Consider the following 24,127-nt stretch of genomic DNA (forward strand, 5'->3'; position numbering starts at 1 on the left):
AGAAAAATCTGAGTCGGTCGGGTTATTTTATTTACCGCTGCCCGGTGGTCGGCGGTGGTGCTAACTGGCAATACTGACTCACCATTATGGCAATTAGGCCTGGTGTCGCCCCACAGTAGCAGCAAGAACCTTGATCTCCATGACCAAAGAACTCCCTGGCCAGACATTCACATCCCAAGATGTTAAAAACAACCTACTTTTACTCTATGATTGGGGAGAAAGAGAGAAAGAAAGAAAAGATGAAAGAGATAGACACAATACCAGTTAGCGTCCACACTGCCTGCTCCTGTAAACAATATAACTGAACACGGTGTACAGGGGATGGCACACAAGAAGGTGCCCATGTGGCGCTCGCCTTCACCATCAAACTGGGGATCTGTATCCTGCTGTACCCCAGAATGATAAACAGTCGGTAATCGCCCCTGGGATCAGGCGCTAAACCCTATACTAAGGACAAAACCAATTGTCCTAGACAAAACCTGATGTTAACCATCCTACCAAGCCAACTAGTTTGACTCACCTATCCTTGCTAACTGGATTGCGAAATGGAAAATTATAGCAAGAAAAGATTATAGAAAGAGTGAAAGGTGAAACATAGAGATGAGTAGGTTGGGAGCACCCCCCATAGATAAATCCATGAGGGCAAAATCCAGCTACTGCACCTACTGGTGCAGGTGCTGGCAAAGGGTTATTTTCAGCTCCTCGACACTGGGACAGTGCCTCCCCTTAATTTTATACAGCATATCTAATTATTGGTACAGGGTGAGTCAAAAAAAAGTGCAATAGAGCAAAGAATCGATATTTATGTAAGAACCACGTTGAACTTTCCAATTATGGAAGGTTTCTATAAATGCCACACTCAATGGTCACCTGTTGTGAAAAAATGAATTCAATCACATCTACCGTTTAAGTTTTATGAGTCCTTTTGCTACGATACCCAATTTCATTATTTGTCCATGAGGTACCATGTATTTTGAATGAGAGCACACAATGCACGATAAAGGCACCAGCTCTGAAACTGACTTTAACTTAAATAAGGTTGATTTTTGCGTTATTTTAATTTCTTTTTCTGTTCAAACAAACTTTCTAACATTACTTTAAGTCCTTCATACCTCACTCGACTCCAACTCCAGTTTTTTTAATCCCAATATGTCCAACTTACTGGATATTTTATAATTCACTCCACTTTAATTTGCGCGCATTTCATTTTGACATTTGAAAAAATCCGCATACAAATGTGTATGGTTTTGATAGAGAATAAACATCTTTAAAGTAAAGGTAAAATGAAAATAACAACAAATAATGTTTCTTTTCCTTAAACAAGACCAAGGACAATAACAATTTGGGTGCTGCATTTTATTTCAGTGCCAATGAGGTTAAGGAAATAGCAGTTGTTCCAAATCTACCTTACACAGAGTGGGCTGACATTCAAATTTTAGATGCTTCTTGGACAAACATTAAAATTAGGTATCGCTATAAAATGTGTCATAAAAACAAAACGGTAAATGCTAATTCCTTGGTTTTTTCACACAAGGTTACTAATGGATATATCATTTATAAAATGTTTTGTAACCTAAAAGGTTCAAATCAGTTCTTAAATAAAAATGGATTCTTTTCTCTATTGCACTTTTTTTTACTCACCCTGTATATCTTATTATAGCCCTTTAAAATAGTACTTTGAACTTTCAGTGGTTACGTGCTGTGTATAGTTAGTTTAAAGTTCGTATCAAGTTCAATATCAACATGGATTCACGAAAAGCAATATAATAGGTATAATAATGCGACTAATGCGTTTATAGGTTTCTTTGTCCCGGTTCTTTGTACAACATGTCAGATCGTTGGGTTGGTAGAGTGGCTCTGGTGACTGGTGCATCTGCTGGTATTGGTATTGCTATTGCCAAACGATTCGCTCAGTTGGGGTTGAAAGTCGTCGGATGTGCCAGAAATATTGACAAGATCAAGGTAGGCCTATACTGAATGTTCTTGGACGGATTGAGTTAGCATACCAAATCATTGACGGGTATAATAATAGTCGTACCCCGCTAAAGACCTCACTGTGTTTGTACGTTGTGGTGGACTGGTGGATGGGGGGATACACAACCCCAATATTTTGATAGGGGATGATTCATACAATCACCCCCCCCCACCCCAATGTTGACGCCTGTATGTGGCTGTCTGACCAAATTAACCTCATATTGTGACCATTTTAGCCTAAAAAGTGCCAAATTTTCGCTCGCACTTGTACCATAATTATTATGTCGCCAAAAGGTACTGGATTCACTATACTTTGCATGAGAATTTTTCATATTAGAACGTATTTTTACTGTTTTCCTAACTTCAAATTTTATTCAAACTTTATTTCCATAGTAAAAAAAACATAGCAAACGTAAACAAAATGCTCTATTTTTTTCCTTTTTAATGGAAATAAAGTTAAAATGAAGTTAAGGAAACAGTAAAAAAACCGTTCTAATATGCAAAGTTTCCAGGGGAAGTGTTTCAGTAAACACAGACATGTTCTTAAAACGTTTACTCAAAACGTTTTAATAACATTTAAATGTCGGGTTATAAAAAGATCATGAATACGCTTCTAAAACGTTATTGTAAACTATTTTGAGCAAACCTTTTTTCAAAATATTTTGCCAATATAGTCATGATAGTTAAATAACATTCTGTCAGAATTGTTTTATATCAAGTTTTCAAAAATGTTTTATGAATGTTATTAAATCGTTTTTATACCATATACGCCTAACCCGACATTTAAGGGATCTGTTTTGAGCGTTTCGACAGTATTTTTTGTGGGACATGAGAGTACATCAGATGATCAGACATATCGAATTGAATTCTGAATACGAAGAATGCCTTTCTGATATCAAATAATTTTCATTTTTTGAAATTCGCGATATAATACAAATTTTGTGACAAATTATTAAAATTTGAGATTTTTCACATTTTTGATATATAACAGTCCTCGAAGTAAATTTTATAAATCTAATGATATATTCTTAAAGTGTATGTAGCTGGGAGAAAATGCCGACGATCAATTGAAAATTTTGACCTTTCATATTGAAGATATGGATTTTTTTATCCCAAAAGACCTAATTTTGTTTGGTGTTTTGGGAAAAAAATCCATATCTTTAATACGAAAGGTCAAAATTTTCAATTGATCGTCGGCTTTTCATCCCACTTACATACACTTTAAGTATAAATCATCAGATTTATAAGTTTACTTCGAGTACTGTTAAATATCAAAAATATCAATTTTAATCATTTGCCATAAAATGTGTATTACATTGCGAATTTCAAAAATCAAAATTATTTGATATCAGAAGGACATTCTTCGTATTCAGAATGCAATTCGATATGTCTGATGTGCTCTAATGTCCCATAATAAAATCCAAACGTTCATACCCCATCCCTTAAACCTATCCTGTAAAACGTGTGTTTGCTGGGAAGGTTTAAAAGGTAGGCCTATCACATGAATGCAGCTAGATCCTACGTGTGCCATAAATCTCCGAAGTTGTCCCTCCATTTTTGTCTTGTCAAAAATCTCGCGCCCCCTGCCTGCCACAAATTTCCTGCCCCCTATTGCCCTGCCACAAAACGTTTTCGACATCTTTCGCAAAAGGTTATAAAAGATTGTCAAAAAACGTTTAAATATCGGGTTATATAAAGGGTATAAAACGTTTTCATAACATAAAAAACATTTTTGGATAATCTACCCCAACAAACACAAAATGTTTTGCAGAAAACGTTAAATGTCGGGTTATATAAAGGGTATAAAAACGTTTTAACAACATTCCAAAAACATTTTTGAAAACTTGATACAAAACATTCTAAACAACGTTATTTTAGGGTTGAAAAAATATTTTTCGAAAAAATGTTTGCCCAAAATATTTTCAATGACGTTTTAAAAACGTTTTCTTGACCTTTATATAACCCGTCATTTAAATGTTATTGAAACGTTTTGAAAAAAAAAACATTTTAAGAACATTTCTGTGTTTGCTGGGTACAAATATTTTAACATTATGTTATTTAAGGGAGCTGGAATGAGCGTTTTGAGCGTTTTGACAGTATTTTTTGTGGGACATGAGAGCATATCGAATTGCATTCTGAATACGAAGAATGTCTTTTTGATATCATATAATTTTAATTTTTTGAAATTCACGATATATAATACAAATTTTATGACAAATTATTAAAATTTGAGATTGTTCAAATTTTTGATATATAACAGTCCTCGAAATAAATTTTATAAATCTAATGATATATTCTTAAAGTGTATGTAGCTGGGAGGAAAAGCCGACGATCAATTGAAAATTTTGACCTTTCATATTGAAGATACATGTATGCTTTTTTGTTGGTGTTTTGGGAAAAAAAATCCATATCTTCAATACGAAAGGTCAAAGTTTTCAATTGATCGTCGGCTTTTCATCCCATCTACATACGCTTGAAGTATAAATCATCAGATTTATAAAGTTTACTTCGAGTACTGATAAATAACAAAAATATCAATTTTTAATCATTTGCCATAAAATGTGTATTACATCGCGAATTTCAAAAAAGCAAAATTATTTGATATCAGAAGGACATTCTTCGTATTCATAATGCAATTCGATATGTCTGATGTGCTCTAATATCCCACAATAAATACTGTCCAAACGTTCATACCCCACCCCTTTTGTGTTGACAAAATATTTGGCAAAAAATGTTTGCAAAAATAGTTTACAATAACAATTTGAAAACATTTTAAAAATATTGTTGTAGTGTGTTTTAAAACGTTTTCATGACCATTATATAACCCGACATTTTAATGTTATTAAAACGTTTTTAAAACGTTTTTGTGTTTGCTGGGTACACAGCTCCTAATACTTGATACTTATTATCTGCAGACGCTTGGAGATGAATTACAGAAGTCCAACGCATCTGGTTCCGTCCATGCCATTAAATGTGATGTATCACAAGAGACGGAAGTCCTGTCTATGTTCAAAGAAATCAAAGAGAAATATGGCGGAGTTGATGTGTGTGTTAATTGCGCCGGCGTAAATTATTCCACGACGATACTAGATGGAAAGACAGAAGAATGGAAGCGTATGTTTGATGTAAGAAAATGGACGATACATTAGATGATCATTAGTGATGGTCAGATTTATTAGCCGTTATTCCACTAGCAATAGTATGTTTATTGCATTTGTCTAAAAAAATAACTACACACTGAACAAAAGTTATGTATATTATAGGGGCAAGGAATCCAATTACTTCACTGAAATTTCAGTGATTCAAGACAAGTGGTTCATTATGTATGTTAAGAAATTACGTAGGCCTACATTCAAGCGGTACCTCTTTTCTTATCATAAATAATGTACCGCTTGTCTTGAGTCACTGAAATTCCAGTTAAGTAATTGGATTCCTTGCCCCTATAATACACATAACTTTTGTTACCAGTGTGTTAGTATTTTTTGAGAAAAATGCAAAAATAGTCACAAATTTATCAAGGGGTGTAGTGCCACCCTAAAGGATGTCTCCGGCAATCACAACATTATGCCTTATAGAAAAATAATTACCAAGCACGCATCACATGGTTTTATTTAAAACAAACTCATATTGACCATAAAAACGAATAAAAACAGCCAACGCGCGATATTCAAAATTCCTGCGCCGAAATTGTCTAGTGCAATGACGTCATATGGTTATTTGTGCTCAATTGTTGCCAGCCTTGTTCATTGTTCTGAGACGTCATCATGCATTGCACTGGACAATTTCGGCGTCCGCCGGGAATTTTGAATATCGCGTATTGAGAGACGGCTATATTAATTCGTTTTTATGGTCAATATGGAGCTATACTGACCACAAAATTCCCGGACGCCGAGCTCAATATGAGTTAGTTTCAATAAAACCCAATTTTCATGTGATTCGTGCTTGATAATTGTTTTTCTAACATATAAGACATAGTGTCGTGATTTTCTGTACACGTCCTTTAAGTGCGGTGCATAATATGCTACCAACACATTGGGCCATTACAGTTGAAATCCATACACCGGTACACCTCCTATGGATAATTAGGCTACTTTATCTCCTACACAGGGAGTGTGAATTTCCAATGGGGTTAGGGTGTCTCCATTTTGGTGTGTGGATTTCAATTAAAATAGCACATAATTTCCCACCAGAATTATTGTAATGTATTGTTATGCAAAGCAGACTTACATATTTCACTTGTGAAGATTATTCGAAGAGATTTGCCTCTAACTTGATCTCTCTTTTGGTAATTGGTAGTCTATAGACTTTCTGCGCCCGGCGCCCGTTCTCAATGATCACTTGACATGGAATGAGCCATTAGCAAACAAAATGGCGCCGTAGGCCCCGAGCAAGCACGCCTATCATTGGTCCTCCTAGAACAGAACGAGGTACCTCATTGGTTCAGCCAACGGTAACCCATGAAAACATCACGTGACTTCACGAAGGCGAAACCATTTCAGCCGCAGGGATAATTTTGTGTTTCATTTGACAAGCAAATTAAACTGCATTTCTTTTGCAATTTTTTAAAACTGAATTCAACATCACATTATCTGATACTTATATTAGGTATATCACCTCAAAAATAATCGCAGCAGAAACGCGTTATTTAATGTTCCTACATTATTAAGCTTTATTAAAGCATCAAAAATCAAAAAACAGAATTGAAATCGGTAAATGCATTGTGATGTAATGTCAATTTAAAGATGCTCGTAGATGGAATGAAATCCTGCCACAAATGGCTGTAATGACAAAATTGGCACATTTCGAGATTTTGAAGGTTTATTTGGACGCTTGCTTGGAAAAACAGCGTTAATTTAAATAGCACATGTTAAATGCCTATCTTTCCTGACTTCGTTACAGAAAACAAAATTAAAAAATCCATCATTGAATAATTATAATAAATTAATCAAATATACTATTTTAGCCATTTCGGCCAATCTGCAGACAAATTAAATCTCAAAAATGACTAAGTTCAGCTTATTAATATGCAAAATTGATGCTACTATAGAAAACCGTACATGATATAAAGGTGCGGTTTTTTTGCACACATATGTATACAAAGTTCTTTCAATTGATGACAAAAAATACACAAAAAGTAATTAATTATGCAAATTAGGTAATTACAGCTAATTATGTATTTATGATATTATTATGCAAATTAGGCATGAGTAATTTTGGTTTTTTTTTTTTCAATATTTAATGAACGTCTGCTCATTCATCATAAATCTTTTAAGTATGATCCTGTTATGAGGTTGAATAAATGAACTGCAGTTAATTATTTAAAAACAATACAAACAAATTAAAAGTTTGACATTTTGACGGTGTCTGGAATATAATTTTCATTTTACTGTAAACATGGTATGTGTCACCATTACTCAAAGCCAAGTCCGAAAAGTAAAAATTAAAATTCAGTTGCAATGAGACTTTAAATTAACATTTTGTCATCTGGATTAACATGGGAGGATAATCGGTAAAATGAACAGCAATTTTACTGTACCGCGTATACAAAAATAGTATGGCCTTGGACATATACAATGGCTTAGAGCTATTGTGGTTTGGAAAATTACTCCCTAAAAAAACATTGATTACTGTTTTGCTTCAACTGGTTTTAGGGAAGTGTTTCATTTGTTGTCGACGGAATTAATTTACATGCTAAGAAAGATTAGTATTTCAGCTAAATGGTGGTAGTTCCTTTACTTCAGTAGGCCTATATTTACTGATTTATGAGCGATCTTCAAAATCCATAAAAACAGGCAGTAGTTCTTAAACAAAACAATTTTTAATTTGGGGGACCCGATGGTAGCCTCAGGAAGGCTTCACACACCATATATTAAAAATTCAAACAATTTGGATAAATGAAGCATATGAAGAAATTCATTTATCGACATGGATGTTTTCTAAAATTGGCCAAATTTGAAGCGCGCCCTTTTCAATTCACTGTTATGCTTGCATGCACAGTGTAGCAGAATTATTGTGCAGCCACTGTGACATACCTACTTATATCATTTTAATACCAACAATATTTTCTTTTCTTTTCCGTAGGTCAATGTTGTAGGATTGACTATATGTTCCAGGGAAGCTTTCAAGTCTATGAGAGAAAGGAACATTGATGATGGACATATTTTTCACTTGAACAGGTTGGCTATTCTATTTAAACACTATTTTCTTGTCTTTTTGTTGTTGTTAAATCTTGACTTTAATTGATTCGACAAACATGCATTGAGCCGATGCTAGCGCTGTTTCTGCAATGCAAAATTTTAAAATTTCAAAAATGTTGGCATGAAGAAAAGAAATACAATACATCAACCGTGCAAACATTATAGACATTCTTTAAAATAAGGTTGTATTTTCTGCCTTTCATTTATCTGACCAGTGTAGCAGGCCACTTGGTACCACCCGGACGAATGCATCTTTACAGTGCTACTAAATATGCAGTAAAAGCTCTGACAGAAGGCCTACGCCAAGAATTACGGGAAATTAAATCTCATATTAGAGTCACGGTAAGTCTATTGACATTACTGTAAATCATGCATATTTACACTGCCAGTAAATATGCAGTGACTGCCCTAACAGAAGGTCTACGCCAAGAATTACGGGAAATTAAATCTCATATTAGAGTCACGGTAAGTCTATTGACATTTATACTGTAAATCATGGACTGCCCTAACAGAAGGTCTACGCCAAGAATGACGGTACGGGAAATTAAATCTCATATTAGAGTCACGGTACGTCTATTGATTAAACAGTACTTTGAATCATGTTTACACTGCCAGTAATATGCAGTGACTGCCCTAACCACAACCGAAGGTTTACGCCAAGAATGACGGGAAATTAAATCTCATTATTAGAGTCACGGTAAGTCTATTACTGTAAGTCATGTTTGCACTGCCAGTAAATATGCAGTGACTGGCCTAACAGAAGGTCTACGCCACGAATTACGGGATTCACGGTAAGCCTATTACTGTAAGTCATGTTTACACTGCCAGTAGGCCTAAATATGCAGTGACTGCCCCCCTGAACAGAAGGTCTACGCCACGAATTACGGGATTCACGGTAAGTCTATTACTGTAAGTCTGGCATGTTTACACTGCCAGTAAATATGCAGTGACTGCCCTAACAGAAGGTCTACGCCAAGAATTACGGGATTCACGGGAAGTCTATTACTGTAAGTCATGTTTATACTGCCAGTAAATATGCAGTGACTGCCCTAACAGAAGGTCTACACCACGAATTACGGGATTCACGGGAAGTCTATTACTGTAAGTCATTTTTACACTGCCAGTAAATATGCAGTGACTGCCCTAACAGAAGGTCTACGCCAAGAATTACGGATTCACGGTAAGTCTATTACTGTAAGTCATGTTTACACTGCCAGTAAATATGCAGTGATTGCTCTAACAGAAGGTCTACGCCATGAATATTCGTTAGCTACTTACTATACCTACTTACCATGCTATTTTTTACCTACCTAAAATAAAGTAAAACTATTTACCTATTTTCCTACTTACCTATTTTAAATAGTGGGGGCCTGACTCAAGTTATTGAAGCTTATTGAGTGGGACGTGGAGCCATATGGTACTTGCCCAAGGCCCATCATAATTATTGGTTGGGGTAGGTCCCAGTTTCGGAGCCGTATTTACTATTTTCTTACTTTAAAATATAATTAATGGCTTATACTTAGTGCCTACTTTTACTTTATTTTACTTACTTTAATACTTACTTACTTACTTACTTACTTACTACTTACTAATTGTACTTACTTGTACTCCCGGCCTTGTACTTTTTACTTATTTACTGTGACAGTTGTATTAAAATTACTTTATAAATGGGTCGATATATTATAATGCATTTTGACTTACTACCCTTCAGAGTATTTCACCCGGACTGACAGAGACAGAATTTTTCTATCGGTCTTATGGGAAGGAGGATGCTGAGAGGCTTTACCAACAGTTTAAAGTGAGTTGAAAAGACCCTTTACATCATAACAATCTTAAATATCAGTACAAGTTGCAAGGACCCACACATATATCCACAGTATATGACGAACGATGATGTCAGACGATGATGATGATGATGATGGTGATGATGATGATGATGATGATGATGATTATTATTATCATCGTTATTATTATATTATTATTATTATTATTATTAATTATATTATTATTATTATTATTATTATTATTATTATTATTATTATTATTATTATTATTATTATTATTATTATTATTATTAGTTAGTAGTAGTAGTAGTATTAGTATTAGTATTATTATTATTATTATTTTTACTATTATTATTATCAGTATTATTATTATTATTATTATTATTATTATTATTATTATTATTATTATTATTATTATTATTATTATTAGTGTTATTATTATTATTATTATTTATTGTTATCGTTGTAATTATCGCATTATTACCCCCATTGCTTTTTCTACAGTGTCTCGAGGCAGATGATATTTCTGACGCAGTGATGTATGCTTTACAAGCTCCGAATCATGTACAAGTAAGGCTTTCTTTCCCGTTTACTAATATCACTAATTATATATGATTAATAATAAATGATAAGAAGAATTAAAAAGCAAACTAAAACAGTATCATTGAAGTCCATCTGTGTTGAGATTATGAAATCATAAAACATGACAGTTTTTTAACGATATTAAGAATACATAGAAAATAAAATAAATAAACAAATAAACTTTGCATTTTGGCGCACCCTTGTCCACGTTTTAAAGTATTTTAGTTCCAGAAATCTTTATTAGATGTATCTGCAATACTATACGAGTAGTTGTTTTATGTTCATTTAATTTGTTAATCAATATTATGTAATTAATTAAATATATAATTTAATTCAAACAATTCTAAATTACCGAAGAAGTAAATAACATTTACATTAAATAAGGACTCTTATTTGATTTCTTTACTACAGGTTCATGACATTCTGATTCGTCCGGTAGACCAAGAGACATAGCATGCTACCAGTGGCAAGGGATGGGCAACCGCCTCTGATGTAGACTTCTCCGTAGTCCACTTGCCCATTGTGCATATTAAAACTCTGATTTAAATTAATTTGTGCACAAATTGATAGATTTTCACATCTGATCTTTTTAGTCTGTTTATTGGCTTCCAGATTTTTAACTCGGGCTTTCGCGATTATTAAACTGGTATAGATTCTAAAATTAGAACTGTTCAGTATTGTGAGTGCCATTATAATATGTAGAATTCAATAAGCCTATACTTTTCTGTTAATATATAATTATATAAACTTTTTCATAACCATTTACCATGTTTACTATAGTATTTAGATATAATAAAATAATATCAGTATAATATCGAGTTCAACTGAATGCGTTTATAAAGATTATATAACATATTTTTATTTATCAAAAATCGACTATGGCATAGTCTACCTCTGATGAAACTTGATCATTTGGACCCCTCCCTGCCATGCTGTAGAGCCTCTAGGGCGTTGCCAGCTGTGTTGTTGTTGGGGGTGGTGGTGGTTGGCGGCCGGTACAAAATAATGGGGCAAAGACGAAAACAAATTCCTGGTTGCATCATTTTGAGCCGGTATTAGCTTTGGGACTAATGGCTTTATGTGGACAATGTACAAAAAATGGTATTTTACACTATTATAGCCCATGAGCGAATTTTGGTGGAAAACGGGCTCCTTTCCTCATTTTCTTTCCATTTCCTCTTTTCTCTTTCAGTTTGTCAGTGGAAAACCTTTCTTTTTCATTTTTATCAAGGGGCACTGTTACTACCTGTAGGCCAACCCCCTCAAAATATTGCAAAGCCCCAAATTGTGACATCAGGTCAGTTTAGGGGTTGTGCAATAATTATGTGTACCCCCGGGGTGGTGAATTATAGGGGGGTAAAGATTTTTGGCAGGCTAAAGGGGGAAAGCATTTTTGGCAGGTTGAAAGGTGGGGTCAAGCAATTTTTGGCAGGTCGAAAGGGGGGTGAAACCGATTTTGGCACATATATTTTGGGCACCGTTTCTATATATTACGCCCTAAAAAGGTATAGGAAAACATTAGGAACAAGTTCAAATATGTAAAATGTCCTGCTCGCTTTTTGCCAAAGTCATGAAGTCACATGCATCAGTTAGCCTATGTAATCACCCTAATCGTTAATTCCTTTTAATTTCTCTCATTATGATCATTTGTTCTTGTCGAATGAGTTCGGCAATTAGGCCTATTGCAGGTGAGACGAGATATATTCGTCTCAGATCGTACCCAGGGTTGGTGACGATATCCACATCGGCGTGACGCAATTGAGGGTTAAATCGCAAAGGCTTATGGGACCGGAAGTACATAAAAGGTGAATTGTCATATTTTTAATGCACTGGTTTATAGATTTTGGAAACACATTTTCTCAGTATCTTTTTATAACATAAAAAAAAAAAATTTAAGCAAACTCATAGCTTTTACCCATCTTTGAATTTTGTGATTTCAATTGTAAGAAATTGTACACAATTGCATATTTTTTTTGGCCCATTTCCCATCAAATTGCAAAACTTATTCAATTCAAATTTGACTTTTATTGCTTTTTAGAACCAACTAAAGGATTAAGATTTAGCTATGTTTCATTTGACAAAACAGGATAAGTTTTGTATGTTTGTGGAATCGGGAATAACACTTGAAGAAGTGTCACGATTATGATATCTGAACATGAATGGAAAAACATGTTTACCGAGTATTTGAAAATAAATCAACCAGAATTTTGGAAAACAACGCTTCGACCACGCATGAAAGCTCATGAATTCATGTCAAAAGGTCTGTCTGTGTCAGTTGCCTTATCACAATAAATCAAAGCTAATCAAGTTATCTTTACTTGGTCATTATCTTCAATTCATCATGTAAATGTATATTATTTAGTATTTTGTTTCTCTTCTCCAACTTTTCTGAAAAATATCAAATAGCATGTTGGTCTCTTTTCCTGATACAAGGTAGCTAAATATCCACAGGGTTCCGCAATTCTCCAACAATATCCATTGATCTCTAATCAAATGTGATTAAGAAATCTGGACAACTGTGTTAATATCTCCCTTGTGAGCAGCAATTGAAGATAATCACGGACAGTAAATGGCGCAAAGGAGACAATCCAGGGGATGACATAATGTTGATCATCATATCTGTCATAAAACGATTCTATTAAAATAAATACGTTACTAAAACAGAGAGGCATCGTGACATGAGTTGAGCAACTTGTCGAAACTGATGCTAACGATAAATCCCATGCAGCATCTCGGCAGATTCTGCCGATTCCAGCATTTTGACAAGAACTCCTTTATAGCAATAATGTGTGATTTGCATAAAGAATAGATTCCTATTTAAATGTTTGTTTTCACTGATCACATTGTCGCCTTTTAATTTCGAGCCGAACACATGAGATATAACGAAGAAAATTGCGATTTCATTCCAGCGTCTATAATGTGTGTACTACGCTCGCCGATCGTATTATATGTAATACTGCACGGAGCATCGCGCTCGACGTGTGTATACATAAGCTGACATCCACGGGACATGTTAGCAAGCATTCGATCGATGAACTCTGAATAAAACCGGGGCTCCCCGATTTTAATATAAAAAGCTAAAATTTACTGTTATTAAAGCACTTCAGGCTTAGTCTTATACGTGGTATTTCAGTACACCACTGGGCATTATAATTATGCAAAAAGTAGAAATCCGAGTAAAATTGATGGCGTCGCTGTGAAGCAAATCACATATTATGGCTTTAAGCAGAAGCTAAATAACATAGTCATTTGCAAACAACACTTCGCCATTAGTATCTTTGCGTTGGCAATGTAAATTGTATTTTGGCATCGGCATACGGCATCTTTTTTTTTTTTTTATTGTTTTATATAATTGAGCATATTTATTATGCAGATTCGATTAGAAAAGATTTAACTGAAAAGATCCCAGAGCAAGATATTACATTAATTTTAAAGATATCTTTGTAAATTGTATTTTGGCATCGGCATACGGCATCTTTTTTTTTTTATTGTTTTATATAATTGAGCATATTTATTATGCAGATTCGATAAGAAAAGATTTAACTGAAAAGATCCCAGAGCAAGATATTACATTAATTTTAAAGATATCTTTTTACCTTATTGTTTTACGCACGCAGGAAAGTGTTCCAGAAGTTCTAGAACTCAAGAGGAAAGTTTTTAAGCAGATGGAGGAATTTGCTGGTGATGAAACTATATTAAGTAGTTCAAGTTCATGTATAACGCCTTCTGAGTTAACAGAAACGCTACAAAGAAGAAAACAATGTGTTGTTAGTCACCCGGTAAGACAGAAAATAGATATGCAATCAAGGAAGCAAGCAAATCAATAGCTGACATTCCCTGTCACAAATGCATAAGCAAAAACAAGATTCTATACTAGGAATAACGTACATATCGGTCACATTACATACTGATCTATACGAAAACGGACGAAAAAAAGTGTTTCACACTATACAGAGCTACGCAATACTGGTTTTAGATTTAGGCTCAAGCTTACTTGTTGCTAAATTATCTTTCCTCAAAGGATAATTTTTATGAAGAAGACACTTGAAAGTTTAATTTTGGTGAATTCTACATGCCAATCTTTCGAGTAACATTGTGTATCATGGTATTGAAGTTATTGCTCTGTATGTGACACAATTTTGTTTAAAATAGTATGAAACTTAAAGGTTTGTACGTGATGTCACCGATGATATATATTCTTTCTCTTTCATTTCAAAGAATGAGTTGTGATGATGTCAAAATTAAGTACAATTTATTTACATGCCCTATCCCGGCTAATAAAGGTAATAACAGCATTTATTCATTAGGTAACTCTGTCGGGTTGGCCCGCCAGAAGTTAGCGATTTCCTCCCGCTTGAAGCTGATACAAACTAACGACCATTATCATACATTCAACAACTCTTCCTATATACCTTTGTACATGAGCCAACCGTTGTTAATCCGTGATGAATCCACACTTTTGCAGTAAGCGTATACGCGAACGCTAGCGCAATTCCGCGTTACGCGTGAGCGCGTAAAATTCGTCATGTCTGGAATCCGTGTGCGTATCACGCTTACAAGTTGAATTCAGTATTTTGGAAGTATCGGATAAAGATTGCCGTTTTATTCAGTTTTATTGCTGATATCAACATAAATCACCGATCTTTCTGTAAGGCATTAACTGACATTCCTCATGAAATAATCGGGGAAATAATCATGTGAATTATACGATCTTTAGCTTGTTTTCGTTGTTGAAAGGGATTCAATCATGTTTCACCGTTGTTCATCATCGATTAACAACTCGCGCCCGGCGCGTCTGTGTGGTTTACTTCGCTGCCCTCGCGAAGTAAACCACACAGACGACGCGGACGCATCGGTGTAACGGTGAAACATGATTGAATCCCTAAATATACCATACTAGATTTCGCGGTTCTCGGGTCGGGCGGTTCTCGTGATAGGCCTATTTCTAATTACCCCCCCGTTACCCATATACCTTAAACTACTATGAAATGCGTCTCTTAGTGACCCAACTGGACACAACTTAATCAACTCTGTTTGTTGTGCTTTCTTCAGTCGGTAGTTCGGTAGGCCTACCCATAATCTGGAAACCCATCATTCGCCTCTTCCAAGCCCTGTCCTGCTACCACTTTGGAGGACATTGGTATCTTGACGTGGATATAGGCCGTTACTAAAGTAACGAAATCAATCGGGAGAAACGTGCAAGCAAACGCGGTTATAGGCCTTACCATAATTGATTATTTTTATGTTAACCATTCTGGAGGACCCCGGAAATATGCACGTACGTGTTCGGTATTGAAATACAGGGTGTCCCCAAAAAAAGAGGCCCCACATTGCGCCCTCTTTTTCTCCTATTTCTGAAAAGTTGATCAAATATATTTTGGTATGTAAAGAAACCTTCAATCGTTAGCTTTAATAAACCAAAACAATTATTTCAATCGGCTCATAACTTTTGAAGATATGTTCTTTTAAAGAAATGTATCCGTTTTTCACTCTGTCCACGGAGGAGGTTTGGCTCTACTTGAAAAGTGCATATACCATGCATGAATATAAAACATTCCTCGATGATAACTTTATAAAATAACAACTTTATTTAAGGGAATGGGCTTTACCGGTGGGCTTATGGGTTATGGATTTTGTTAAGTGTCATTAATTTGGGCGAAATTGATGTGGGATGGGACTTCTTTTGCTATACTTGCAATTGCTTATGTTTTTCTCGTTTCTTGCTTTCTTTTTATTGACAACATAAGTCATTTCTCTTTTTGGAATAAAAGCTAGCCCTGAAAAGGGCTGTTTAGTTTGTCTTTGGTTCTTTTTGAGTGAGTTTACTGTGCTGCTCTGCCCTCTACCTGGTTGCCTCCGTGACGAATACAGGTTTCAGCCCTAGTTATCATTGCATTAATTGCGTTGCGTACCATCCTTAAGGCCTTGTGCGCCGAATACTTGCGAATGCAGCAGTAATACGGGGTTGCGAAGATGTTTGAAGCTAGCTGGTGATCCTCGCTTATAGTGAATGCTTTCCCAAGAGTAATGCTATTATCTATCCATGTCATTAACCGTGTGTTTCGTTTAAATCTTTGATGTAGCCAAACCTCATCCGTGGACAGAGTGAAAAACGGGTACATTTCTTAAAGAGGTCATATCTTCAAAAATTGTGAGCCGATTGAAAGAATTGTTTTGGTTTATTAAAGCTAACGATTTAGGGTTTCTTTACATACCAAAATATATTTGATCAAAGTTTCAGAAATAGGAGCAAAAGAGGGCGCAATGTGGGGCCTCTTTTTTTTGGGACACCCTGTATGTGTTGAAAATAGGCCTATATTGGTCCGATGAGATGCACCTGTTAGTTACACTGTAATGCTTTCCGATGCGCTCACTGTACTCCGCGCACACTCCCGTTGATACTCCGCGATAGCGCACCGCGAGCACGCGATAGTGCACCGCGAGAACGCGAACCGCGCGAACGCGAACGCGATAGCGCGCGGACGGACGGACGGACACTCTGTAAATAGTATTAAGATATGTCACGCTTTGCGTTAAAGTATACGCATTTCCTTTCACTGTTAATAACAATATCCCACCTATCTACTTCACTTCTGTTCAACAGGTTAGCCCTCCCTACTATGCACCTCTCGTTGAAATCATTCCAGCTCCATGGACCGATAAAGCAGTGGTAGATAAAACCAGGGCATTAATGGAGGAAGTTGGTCAAGTTCCTGTGACTCTACGAAGAGAATTGCCAGGGTTTGCACTCAACAGAATACAGTTTGCTCTAATTAATGAATCATGGAGATTAGTAGCGGTAAGATCTTTACGAAGACGGGTAAAGCGAGTTATGGAAAGCTTTTGATGGCAAAGATTTTTAGAACTGCTCGACCGTAGACGTGGCGCAGTGTCTTCTCTTTAAGATTTTTTTGGGTTTATTGGCTTGGAAATGTCTGAATTTAATCAAATTGGGCCCTAAATCATAAATTATAGGTTTACGCACAAGTTTCAGATATCCCCATTGCTTGTCAATTGTCCTTTGGAGGGGACGTTAGTCGGTCCCACGTACAGAGAGCCCCGCATGCAGAGAGCCAGATCTTTAGGGGCTGTGCAATAATTATGAGCCGGGGGGGGGGGTAAAATTTCTAAACGGCTAGACAAAAATCGCTTACCCCCCTCTCGGCCCGCCAAAAATCTTTGTCACCCCCTTGCACTTGCCAAATTGTTGAGATCCCAATTTGCAAACCTTTCGCAGGGAGCAGGAAAGTTTGCATATTTAAGCGTTTCCGTACGGTTTTCCTAAGCCTTTTTAGAGCGTTTTATTTAAAAGGCGCCACAAGAATGTGGGGCGCCATCCCCCATGGCTCATATTATTGCACAGCCCCTTATCTGTTTACCTTAAATAAAGATTCTGGTAGGATTAAAGAGAGCACAGGTCGCTATACTAAACATTTGAATTTAACATTAACACAGGCGTTTTGTCTTGGATAAGCAATTTTCAAGGTCTCGATTTTTCACTTTTATTAAACAGGATGGCCTTCTGTCCTGCGCAGATGTTGATAAAGTTATGTGGGCAGGCATGGGAATGCGCTATGCATTCATCGGACCATTTGAAGTAATGCATCTTAATGCTGAAGGTATGTATCATAAAGTCTGCACAAAAAGTAACGCAGCTGTTATACATACGCCTATAGCGTCAGAACTAATAATTGTTTCCACAATATTTCTATATAGAAAGAATGAAGGTTTATTTACACGCATTTTGATACCCCATTTGTCAAAATAATGTCGTTCAATATTAACAACACAGTAGTACTTTAAAAGAAAAATACCCGAATTTAAAAGTTGCAGTTTACAGCGATCAATGGTCTTTACGCAAGCATTGTGGCACGTAAAACCCTCAGAGTCATGATGATCTTCGCGCTGCTGTGTTGTTAATATTGAACGAAATTGGACAAATGGGGTATCAAAATGCGCGTAAATAAATCACCCTTCTTTCTATGTTGAATATTATGAACACAGTTATTAGTTCTGACGCTATAAACGTATTTATAACAGCTGCGTTACTTTTTGTGCAGTCTTTAGGTCGCATAGGGAACAACCCATTAGTACAAAGGGTCATAAGTCCGAAAAGAGGCTAGGATTAGGGTTAGGGATACAGTTAGGGTTAGGGTTAGTATTAGGGTTCGACTTAGGCTAGGGTTTATGTCCGATAAGTTATAGAGTCCAAGTTGTGTTAACTTGTGTTTCTGACTAGGTGTAGAGTTCAGATAAGGGTTGGGGTTATGATTATGATTAGGGTAAGAATTAGGGTTATAAGTTATTGTTTTTATTGTGTTTTAGGACTTCTATTATAGGATTTATGATATGAAAATTCTCAATTATTCATTATCAATGACTCATACACCTGTAAGTGCAGCGACAGAATGTCAGATGGAAGTTTTGGACATCTCCTCCCTTCAACCCTCCCCCACACTCACACTCCCCAAATTCCACCTCCCCCGCACCCCATACATTTGAAAACACAATATAATAACCCGATTAGTTGCCCAAGATTGTTGTAAAATGGACACATTAAGAGCATATCAATTTGTAAGCGCTCTTTTTTAAAAGTCATAGTTCATTGAATTTACAACCGTATGACAAAACAGGCGAAAATAGTAACTTTTACAATTTAAAGAAAATTGACCCTTGCTCGTTCTTGTTACTCTAGTATATGGACAATATAAGTGTGCTTTTTCATTTAATGACATAAAATTTGAAAAATATTGTAAGGAACACTTGAGGTTTTGACTTTTAATCTTTTGGTCAAAAAATGTGCTTGGATAGGTAGTTTTCAACAGATTTTCCACATTCGCCTTGCTATAACATTGAATTGTGTTATCTGTTGACCTAGTGACTAAAAGTGTTTTTAGGGGAAAGTGTTAGCTTTCGTTTATATAAAAAACGTTCTGATTGGTTGAAAGGAACACTTGAGGTTTTGACAAAAACCAATCAAAGAGGCCCATTTTTTAGCTAGGTCGTGTTCACACTATGCCTGTTTTGCCCTGGGTCCAGGGAACAACCCAGGTTAGACCCGGTTGGTTATAAGTGTGAACAGGAAAAACCTCAAAAAAATCGACCCGGGTCAATTTTTTTCAACCTAGGAAAGAGTAGGTTAAAACCCGGGTCAAACCCGGGTATGACCCGGGTCAATTGTAGTGTGAACAGAAATTCACTGTTTGACCCGCATTACTAGAAGTAAACGCAACCATTATCACCCCATTTCTATTGTGTCTGTCTGCACTGGGAAAAGGATGATTCAGTTCTTTGGCAATAAAATCAATAAACATCTATTCCTGAAATAAGAAAGTTATTTTCATGCAAACAAATTACTAGTATTATCGAATCAAGAAGTAACAATTATGTTTGTGAGTTTTTAACCCAAAACAGAAGCAACTAGATAAATTACATAAGGTGGAATTAGAAAATTAAAAAAATTAGCATAGTTAGGCCGGGAGCCTGTTATATATACCGGCAATGACAGAATATGTAGGCCTATACGCCTGCATCATCAGTAGGCTTAGGTAAAATAATCAACCCGGGTCAATTTTCTTCATGAGAGTGGGTATAGTGTGAACAGAGATTTTTTGAACCCGGGACCCGGGTACAACCCGGATTAACTCGGGTCCCGGGTAAATAATTCATATGTGAACATGCCCCTAGAAGCTTCACAGCTCCTACATTGCTATGCACTCAACTGTGTAGTGTAATCAAAGACTGTGGTGGAGACATTCACTGCTTGTTGTTCTCTGCTTGGAAGCTCTTGGGACGAAAATGTGTGCTGAGGTGTATCGAGGTGGAAACTGTGCGCATGATGGTTTATAAGAGCATGGTTTTTGTATAGAAACCTTTCCATATGTGCGGACACAATTCGTACACGGTGCAGATGTAAGGGGGTACTACACCCCTTGATAAATGTGTGACTATTTTTGAATTTTTCTCAAAAAATAATAATACACTGGTAACAAAAGTTATGTATATTATAGGGGCAAGGAATCCAGTTACTACACTGGAATTTCAGTGACTCAAGACAGGCGGTACGTTATTTATGATAAGAAAAGAGGTACCGCTAGAATGTACCTTATGTCTTAACATATAACCACTTGTCTTGAATCACTGACATTTCAGTGAAGTAATTAGATTCATTGCCCCTATAATATACATAACTTTTGCTACCAGTGTGTAGTTATTTTTTGAGAAAAATGCAAAATTAGTCACAAATTTATCAAGGGGTGTATTTAAATAATTTGTGTAATCAATACTAAGAAAAAAAGTAATCTTTTTTTTGATGTGTGTATAAGTTACAAATTGATATATTATAATCATAATTTTCTTTTTCAATGCTTTTGATGTAAACGTTTAGGTATGGCCAGTTATCTAGAACGCTACTCGAAAACCATACAGAATGTGTCGGGTGATTTCGGCCCTAATCCAACCTTTGACGGAGAAGGTTATAAACAAATTGTAAAAGAAATGGACGAATTAATTCCACTGGATCAACTGGAAGAAAGAAGAAAGGCTAGAGATGCTAGAATGGCTGCTTTAGCAAAACTAAAACATGACATGGATGGTCATGAGAAAACAGACTAAAACTGACACAGATGTGCAGGTAATTGAAAGATTCAAGTCTATGTTATCCACATTCACAATATCTCCAATCTTGTGAAAGTGTAGTTGTGAATTGAGCAAAACGATGGGTACCGATACATGTGTCATTTTCAAGAAAGCATTAAAACTATAAATCACACTCCAGCGCTCAACCGTGATCAAGGACTTGAGCTCCCTTCATTATAATGCTCTAATCTGATCAATAGAAAGAACATCAAAGGTCGAGAGCAGGACATTCAACTCCATCAGTTCATCATTGGAGCCCTCCTGATGAGGATGTGTGTTGTACACATCGAAATATTGAGGTAGCTATCTCAATATATTATGTTTGTGTTGAATGACAGTTTAAATCTACTTTGCTTGATTATCTACCAACACGTATGAGCATACACAGTGATATACGACAAACCTTCGGCAAGGATTGCCTTAATTCTCTCAGAGAGTTTGAAAGGACCTCGCGGAAAATCGCGAGGAATAGGAACCATCTCCGATTCTACCTTTGTTGTTTCAACTCGCGGATTACGCCAAAAAGCTTACGGTTGAAATCGTGTGTGAAAGGCTATAAAGCCAATAACATTCTCAAACACGCTGAAAGAGCTCTACTCAATGAGAGAATTAGACAAAACAATTTAAAGATATAATCATTGGAATCGAAACAAAAGGAAGTTAAGGATAAATTACGCGAGGAACTGCCAGATTCGGAATTTGATCGTGTGTGCAAGTTCACCACTGCTGGCTGCGCAGTTAGGAGAACATCGAACTGTAAAAGAACGTCAAATCCGCAAGTTTGCTTTGCTAAAAGAAAGTGCTGAATCCATACAGTTATCACCTGGATGCGTAATTCGTCAAAAGACACCAATTTCAACAAGGATAAGTGGGTTGTTAACTTGTCATCCAAGCCGGGCATCCAAGGTATTAACAGCATCAGAAACCAAGGTACTCCAGTACGGTTTAAATTTTGCCCCTACCCCCACTGAAATCCCTGTGTCGGATATAATAACTGAGACTGAATATCCCATTAAAAGACTTCAGTATAGCAGAAGCATTGATGCAGACTCGGCAGCTGAGTTAAGAGCCAAAGTTACCAGCTCGCTCAAGTCAACTAAACCTCCCAAAAGTAATATCTCTCGCAAAGAAAGAAATGGTCTCTATAACTTAAAGAAGGACAAGAATATCCTCCTCCTTCCACCCGACAAAGGTCGAGGGTGTGTTGTTTTGGATAGAGAACAGTATGATCAAAAACTTAGTACATTATTGAGTGATACTAAAACCTACCATAAGCTCAATAAAGATCCTACCAAATCTCATCAAGCCAAACTCATTAAGTTACTGAAAGACTTTAAGAAATCCGGCAACCTTAGTGAAAAGCAATATAATAAGCTTTACCCGACCGCCTGTTGTGTGCCCCAATTCAATGGACTTCCAAAAATACACAAGGAGGGAGCCCCATTGCGGCCAATCGTTTCTAGCATTAATTCGGTCCACTACGAATCTGGAAAGTTACTAGCAAATATTTTGTCTGCAGTAGTAGGGATATCAGATCATCACATCAAAAATACTGAAGACTTTGTTACTCACATCAAGGATCTTCGTATTGAATCAGACGAAATCATTGTATCATATGATGTGTTCTCTTTGTTTACGTGCATTCCAGTTAACAACGCTATCCAAGTAGTTTCAGATTTACTCAAGAGGGATTCTTCCTGGAAAAGCAAAACAGATCTTACCGCTGATCAGGTAATTGAACTATTACAACTCTACCTCAACAGTGCCTATTTTGTAGCCCAAGGAGATTTTTTATCAACAATGGGAGGGTTGCACTATGAGCTCTGTGAGCCCAGTTATCGCAAACCTGTTCATGGAGTATTTTGAAACTGAAACGCTTAAAAACTCCACTATTAAACCTAAGATCTGGTTACGTTATGTGGACGACACATTTGTGATACTACGTAAAGCAGAGGCAGAATCTATCTTCCAATTCATCAACGCCCAAAACCCACATATCAAATTCAACTATTGCAACTCTACCTCAACAGTGCCTATTCCTCAACAGGAACTATTACAACTCTACCTCAACAGTGGCTATTTTGTAGCCCAAGGAGATTTTTATCAACAATGGGAGGGTTGCACTATGAGCTCTGCGAGCCCAGTTATCGCAAACCTGTTCTTGGAGTATTTTGAAACTGAAACGCTTAAAAACTCCACTATTAAACCTAAGATCTGGTTACGTTATGTGGACGACACATTTGTGATACTACGTAAAGCAGAGGCAGAATCTATCTTCCAATTCATCAACGCCCAAAACCTACATATCAAATTCACGTGTGAGCCAGAAGCAAACTGACATCTTGCCTTTCTTGATACAAAAATCACTAGGAAAGAAAGTGGTTCACTGGACATCACAATTTACCGGAAACCTACACACACCGACCAATATCTTCACTTCAACTCTCATCATCCGATCTCTCATAAACTTAGTGTCATAAGAACTCTCACTCAAAGAGCTAATACCGCTGTCACCGATCCTGAAGAAAGGGAAAAGGAAATTGAACATATCAAGGGTGCGCTTGGAAATTGTGGGTACCGCCAGTGGGCTTTTGACCTATCCACCAGTCGAAATAAACCCCCTACTCGAAATTCCAACCCTCCGGCACCAACATCTGACCTTCCTCAACCAAGTAACAAGACTTTCATCACCCTACTCTTTCTGGACGGCATCTCGTAAAAACAGCGTATATTCAAAACCTACGGGGTAGCCACCAGCTTTAAACCCCACACGACTCTTCGCAAAATCCTTGTTTTACCTAAGGACCCAGTTCCAATAGAAAAACGCTGTGGTTGCATATACCAGATTAACTGCACCGAATGCACAAAATCTTAAATCTGACAGTCTGGAAGACAACTGGGACAGAGACTTAAAGAACATAAGTCCACTGCCCCCAGCAGGACACCATCTGC

General features: G+C 36.5%; 2 protein-coding genes across 2 annotated transcripts; both read left to right on the forward strand.

The window, feature by feature from the left end:
* Positions 1-1,721: 1,721 nt before the first annotated feature.
* On the forward strand, positions 1,722-11,246 carry LOC140162586 (dehydrogenase/reductase SDR family member 11-like). Its single transcript, XM_072185847.1, has 7 exons — positions 1,722-1,962; positions 4,890-5,099; positions 8,056-8,150; positions 8,387-8,513; positions 9,883-9,969; positions 10,460-10,525; positions 10,949-11,246. Exons 1-7 carry the CDS (start codon positions 1,828-1,830, stop codon positions 10,988-10,990), a joined length of 762 nt encoding a protein of 253 aa, XP_072041948.1. The 5' UTR covers positions 1,722-1,827; the 3' UTR covers positions 10,991-11,246.
* Positions 11,247-14,157: 2,911 nt separating this feature from the next.
* On the forward strand, positions 14,158-21,776 carry LOC140162591 (lambda-crystallin-like). Its single transcript, XM_072185853.1, has 4 exons — positions 14,158-14,316; positions 17,142-17,336; positions 18,051-18,156; positions 20,925-21,776. The coding sequence occupies exons 1-4, from the start codon at positions 14,203-14,205 to the stop codon at positions 21,149-21,151; spliced, it is 642 nt and encodes a 213-aa protein (XP_072041954.1). The 5' UTR covers positions 14,158-14,202; the 3' UTR covers positions 21,152-21,776.
* The last annotated feature ends 2,351 nt before the right edge of the window (positions 21,777-24,127 follow it).

The sequence above is a fragment of the Amphiura filiformis genome, chromosome 10 (genome assembly GCF_039555335.1).
Source record: "Amphiura filiformis chromosome 10, Afil_fr2py, whole genome shotgun sequence".
NCBI lineage: Eukaryota > Metazoa > Echinodermata > Ophiuroidea > Amphilepidida > Amphiuridae > Amphiura > Amphiura filiformis.

Excerpts from the sequence above, each read along its gene's own strand:
- LOC140162586 (XM_072185847.1), top strand. The coding sequence starts at position 1,828 with ATGTCAGATCGTTGGGTTGGTAGAGTGGCTCTGGTGACTGGTGCATCT. Across the intron at positions 1,963-4,889 it reads GAAATATTGACAAGATCAAG|ACGCTTGGAGATGAATTACA; the intron begins GTAGGCCTATAC and ends TATTATCTGCAG. Across the intron at positions 8,151-8,386 it reads CATATTTTTCACTTGAACAG|TGTAGCAGGCCACTTGGTAC; the intron begins GTTGGCTATTCT and ends TTATCTGACCAG.
- LOC140162591 (XM_072185853.1), top strand. The coding sequence starts at position 14,203 with ATGGAGGAATTTGCTGGTGATGAAACTATATTAAGTAGTTCAAGTTCA. Across the intron at positions 14,317-17,141 it reads AATGTGTTGTTAGTCACCCG|GTTAGCCCTCCCTACTATGC; the intron begins GTAAGACAGAAA and ends TCTGTTCAACAG. Across the intron at positions 17,337-18,050 it reads AATCATGGAGATTAGTAGCG|GATGGCCTTCTGTCCTGCGC; the intron begins GTAAGATCTTTA and ends TTTATTAAACAG.